The 6,049-nt window shown below is 35.0% G+C and overlaps 1 protein-coding gene across 1 annotated transcript; it reads right to left on the bottom strand.

Annotated features, from left to right (window-relative positions):
* Positions 1-2,248: 2,248 nt before the first annotated feature.
* LOC136799519 (uridine phosphorylase 1-like) lies at positions 2,249-5,118 on the bottom strand. The gene is made up of 6 exons (XM_067056233.1): positions 4,997-5,118; positions 4,527-4,679; positions 4,185-4,299; positions 3,988-4,058; positions 3,680-3,827; positions 2,249-2,629 (listed from the first exon to the last, which is right to left on the bottom strand). Exons 1-6 carry the CDS (start codon positions 5,102-5,104, stop codon positions 2,346-2,348), a joined length of 879 nt encoding a protein of 292 aa, XP_066912334.1. The 5' UTR covers positions 5,105-5,118; the 3' UTR covers positions 2,249-2,345.
* Between the last annotated feature and the right edge of the window lie 931 nt (positions 5,119-6,049).

Genomic DNA, 6,049 nt, shown 5'->3' with positions numbered 1-6,049 from the left:
TATCGTTTTTTGAGGATTTGAGATTGGTATAAGCATGGATTTATTATAGAGACCCTGGATAAACATCGAATGAAACGGTGGAGAGCGAAGTATTGTCTTTCTTTTGTTTCAGAAAACAATCGCTGTACAGGCTTTGTCCGCAAAGGACAACTGTCATGGCGGCTCGAAGGTCTCTGATTTTGAAAAATGATTAATACTCTTATTTCTAAAAAGTTCTCTAACTTTTTCTATGCGTACTTTTGCTGGCCAAAAGTTTGAAAATAAATGCTAGAATACCAAGCGAATACATTTATGAAATCTGGTGTGAGAAAAACATCATCAGACGAGTAAATTCAAACAATTTGCTTATAATGACACGAAATTTTGAATTGGGAATATCTTTCCAATATTTCTCCGAGAAGAGCTGAGATTGACATGTGTTAGACGTGAGTCACATAGCTCCACTGTGGTATAAAAAATCTTTTGGTGGCACGTGGTAGCACCGCAGATTTTTTGAGGTTGAAGTTTAGAAATTTCTGGTGTCAATATTCAATTTCTTATACATAACATGTTTTTGCATCTTCCTCTCATTTTAAAACGTCACAACGACGTATAATTAGTAATTAACTAGATGAGTTTGAATCTCGGAGGAGAACTTAAAGGCTCATTTGGGAATTAGATAAGTGTATTTTGGTGAGAAATGCAATTAAAATGCTATGAAAAATCATGTTAATGGTGGAAGGAGGGTGAACAATAGTGTCATTACTGCGGACGAGGCTTGTACATGAGAAATTGGCGAAAATCAGCGAGTTGTTTTTCCAGTGTCTATAATAATTCCATGGTATAAGTGATTTTGAGTTTTATTGACTTCGAAATTTCGTCAAATTTTAGGGGATGAGGGGTTTTGCTTGTGACCTCAGTTTTTGAGTCCTAAAAAAATATTCCTAGGCCTTAGCCCTCGCAAAAAACCCTTTAAAAACTACATTCTTTGAAATGGACCATAAAAGATGTCACGGGTACTAAGGGTCTGCCCCCTACTTTTAACAAAAAGGATATCTTTGACAATGGAGAAATTCTCAACATCTATAATATGTTATGATTTGGACTTTTTATAGTTCGTGACGATTAAGGGCAATCTAAGTTGACTTGTTTTGTTTTTCTCCGTCAAATTGTTCGTAGTATTTTTCTGAAAATCAGCTTGGTCAAAAAACAACGACGAAGTTACAAACCATATTGTCGATTGAATGGCTCAATTATATCCATTTTACATCCAACATTTCCAGGGGAAAATCCAAAAAAAATTTCCAGGGGGTGTTTTTTCAATTTTCCAAGGGTGTAAAAAGTTATTCTATAATTTTCAGGGGACAAAAGACTGATTTTAGTTCGTCCACCCTCACCTTAATGTATGAGAAGAATTTTTCCAAGGGTATTATTGCAAAGTTTGCCATTTTCCAGGGGGCATTCACACATTTTCAATAATTTGACTTGAAAAGGTTCGTCCACCCCCTTGTATGTTTTCTTTAATGGAACAGCCCATTGGTACAGACTGTTTCAACGTCACTGGACAAAGTTCAGAGTGACAAGAAACGTAAGAAGGGGGAGGGGATAGAGCGAGTCTTGATGTACACTTCACTAAATACTAATTCTTTTGACAGTTTGTCTGATCACAAATAATATAAATAGTACAACATCAAAATAAGATTTCATTAAAAAATAGATGACTTCAAAAGTCTGATAATAAAGCCTTTTCTATCAAATATTAATAAAACTAAACAAAATATAATCAACAAAAATCCAAAATAGAATGATTCCTTATCATCAAAAGAGGATTAAAAGGCGTATCAAGGGAAATATGCGAACGATACCAACTCAAAGAATGCTTTAATAAACAATACAAAGTAAAAAAAAACAAAAAACAATTTCGGAAAACGATAAATACAAAATAACTGAACAAAAAAGGCAATAAAATTCGTCATATATTACTAAACGTTTCCTGCTGGGGAGTAAACCGTATCGGCTTTTTTCTAGACGAGCCTTAATCTAAAGCCGGCCCATTTAAAACTATAGCCAGACATTCAGCTTAGTAATCTTCAAGAATTTTAAGATAGACTTGGATAGTTAATAATAAAAAGGCTTATGGCTTTCCAATTTTGGTCTTATTCTCTTAAATGCAGTATTATAGTAGAATCTTTGCAATGAGAATTCTCTTCATTCCTATCTCCCCATCGTATACCTTTGTTGAAAGCGCTTGGATACTGAATGCTTATAAAAACGTATAAAAATTCAAATACCATTCGGAAACTGCAAAAATACTTTAAAAAATACCTAATTTGATACTGTTAAGTCAATATTAGCGTTGTACACATTTACTTTGAGATGTGTTTTTTTATATACTTTAAAACTACCCACCAAGGGCGTTGTTCGAACTCTGTTTTCATCTCCTTGGTGATGTTCACTTGGTCACCTAGCAACCGATCCAACAAGGCCACACAAACAACACTTGCTTTGATACCAGCTCGATTGCAAAGCGACGCGAAAAGGGTGGATTCCATTTCGATATTACGAACACCTTTTTGGTGAAGTTCCTTCAAGTATCCCATCTTATCTTCTTCAGTATAGTTGCAAAAAGCTCCATCCAGCCTCGCTTGTCCTTTATGTTGGGGAATAGGATTATACGAAAGCATGGATAAACGACAGATCACGTGACTCGAAACAAAGTGGAATGAATTATGAAAATATTTTCCCAGGGGATTAACTTCTTAGTAAAGAAAAATTTTATCACCTGAAGAGAAGACATTTTGGCGGGAAATTATTTGGCGGATGGGGGAAAAAGTTTTTTCAGAGGGAATCTAATCTGACGGACGAAGGATGGCGGGAAAAGTCCAATTTGGCCAAACCCGCCAAATTTTCTTCCCTTAACCCTTTAAGTGCCAATGTCGTATATATCAGACATAGGCTTTATAGGAGGGCGAAGCGCAGCGGACCTGACTGCTTTCGAAGGCACCTAAAAGAAAGAGGTGACTCTGAGCTATCCAACGGACTATAAACGAGCTTCTAATTCCTTTTAGATCCGTAGATATAAGCCTCTAAAGTTTGAACAAGCGATTTTCTTTAAAAAGCTTAGAAATAAATGACCGTGGCACTTAAAGGGTTAAGATACATAACGGTAAACTACTTTAACAAAAATCAAACTTTATTATACTGTAGTGTACTGGTACGATCCCAAACACTGAAAACTTTATGAAAAACAGTGTGCGCATCGCGTTATCTTTTAAGCAAGTTTGGTAAGATAATCGTTTATAACTTTTGAACTTTAGTTAAACCAAAGGTTACATAAGGCAATTGATGTATCAAATCATAATTGGCTGATCCTTTAAAACCATATTGATATTATCTTATGACAGATTTTTTATCTTGTTGCAAACACTTTATACTAGCTAAACATAACAAAAAACAATGTTTCTAATCTCCCTTGCCTACGTCATAAATAAGGAGAAATATACATTTTGACAAGAATTGGTAGCGTCCAATTAAATTCACTGAATACTATTTAATAGCCCTTCAAATGATATCGAGCCTTGATAAATGGTTCAAACAGATCAATAAACTAAAAGAACTAAAAGCGATTTTTTTTGAAATTTCTCTGCAGATAACATCTATCTTCCCACATAACCCTCCCCCACACATAATTGTGACAAACCTTCATAGAAGTCATCACAGCACATGGTATCTCCAATGACCACTTCGAACAAGACTTTCTCTTCGCTATCACGCGTCAACGACATCAACTCATCTGATATACTGTTCAAAAATGATGCATCTTGCTCCACAGTTTTCCCAAGCACTACCTGAAGAAGGAGAGTAATCATCACGTCATTCGAAACATTTAAAAATTTCAGCTTCAAAAAGCACTTTTACTTTCAGGTATTATATATACATCTTCACATCCTTGATTAATTGTATTGAAAACTTGAATCTGGTCTTCAAATATAATGACATGCAACAAACCTGTGTAAATTTTGGCTCAGCATATGCATTCAGGGCACGATTTGTGATAACAACTGTTCCAGGTGTCAAACCTAAGAGTTCAAAAACAAATAGCAAACATTGAAATCATATTATTTCTTCAAAAAGATCTCCTTGCTACGAGTTAAATAATTTATCCAATAGAAAGAAGAATATATATACACAACAGGCATGAATACCTAATCCTCCAGATGTTCCGATCCTAAAGAAAGCAACATCCTCTGCACCAGCATAATGTAATAGCTTGAATAGTTCGTGCATCAAAATGCTTGTTGAGGGGACGCCCATGCCATGCTGCAAAATAATAATAATTCTGGTAAGTTAATTGATTCTGGTATTAGCAGATTTCAATTTTTTAATCCAGTCAATGACAAAACAATTTAGCCTGATGGTCTAAGAGCCTTGATGGTCTAAGAATTATGCCTATAAAAACCTGTATGAGAAAAGTAATTGAAATCTAATGTCATGCAAATGTATGTGCAGGTGGGGGTAATCTTTAAAACAACAGAAACTGGGCTTACATTAGCCATCAAAACAGGACCAACTTTATACATGACATAGCGATCACCAGTGCATAGATTGACAATGTCCTCATCTTTCAGTACTTGAAGTTGGCTATTGATGAACTTTGCAAATTTGGAAATTCTGTTGCTGCTGCCACTAACACAAACAAACTTGAAATAAATGCAAAAAAAAAAGATTTTTCTCGGCGCTTTTTTATGTTTGTATACCGGCCGAAATTCTTGATCTAAGAGTGAGTTTCAGAAACTTAAAATTCGAATAGAAAAAATTATTTCTAGCAAAATCCAACTTTTTTTGTTGTAACAGAAATAACCAATATTTTCTACATAATCAAAATCTTTCAGGAGCTTCGCACTCTGAGCCCCCTGGTGCAGACCATTAAAAACCATATTAACGAACCCTTATATGCGTTATATATCCAACAAATAATAATAGCAAAAATATATATATACATTTGTAAAAAATTTACCTTGACATCACTGAATTTTTTCCTCACGTCAACACTCTGTGTATCGAAACCAAGATGGTGGAAATGATCTGCTTCAAGAGCTTCAAGGTGCTTGTTTGATAGTTTCATCTTTACAAATTATTCTGTTAAATTAAATTCTATGCTCAGTGAAAAAAGGAAACCACAGTCTAAGCTTAAACTTCTATATCAGGATAAGAAACTAGGCTAGTCTTACCTCTTTTATCTTTCCCTTAACAACAATACAATGCTGACAAGTTGACACAACACATCGACTAAGTAATCCCTGAGAGAAGTTTATATTGAAATCTGCAACAAAAACGAAAGTGGTCTCTTCTACTGATTGCTTCCTGGCACTCCTTTGCAGCTGTTTATCAAATTTCCACCAATGAAATTGTTGCATTTCACACGACCCTTATTTTTGGCACCCATGGCTGCTTTTAGTACCTTTCACAACGGGCGGCTCAACAGTTAAGATTGTCAACAGAGTGCCATGAAAAATCATTGAATAAAATAAGAACTTTAAATCTTAAATGTTTTTCAGATCATATCACACTTTGCATGAAAACATTTAAAGGTTTAGAGAAATTAAAAACTAACAGTCAAGAAAAATATTTAGGAAGTGTTATCTAGCCCTCAGAATTACATAAACTAATGCAGGTCCCCCCCAACATAGAGCTCTCCCCGCCCTGTCGGGAAAAACAACTCCAGCTCCCACCCGGTTAGTGTAAAACGCAGGTCACAGGTCACAGGTCGCAGGTCACAGGTCACAGGTCAGTGATGACAGGTTAACTCTAATCAATGTCATTGCAGAGGAAAATGTTTGGAAAACACAAAGAATTATCAAAAACATAATTCTCAAGCAATTTCATCCATATAAAACCATTTCAAACATCAAAATTTAACCATGTGCTTTTATCGATCTTTCGTGGTTTGCGCCGTGTATAACGCAGACCAGAAAATATTTGAAACCATATTATACGTATAACAGGTATATTACATATTGTAATGTTTGTAATGTTATATGATGGTTACATATAATAAAACAAATCGCTC

The sequence above is a fragment of the Clytia hemisphaerica genome, unplaced genomic scaffold (assembly GCF_902728285.1).
Source record: "Clytia hemisphaerica strain Z4C2 unplaced genomic scaffold, Clytia hemisphaerica genome assembly, whole genome shotgun sequence".
NCBI lineage: Eukaryota > Metazoa > Cnidaria > Hydrozoa > Leptothecata > Clytiidae > Clytia > Clytia hemisphaerica.
This window is presented reverse-complemented; position numbering and strand designations above follow the sequence as displayed.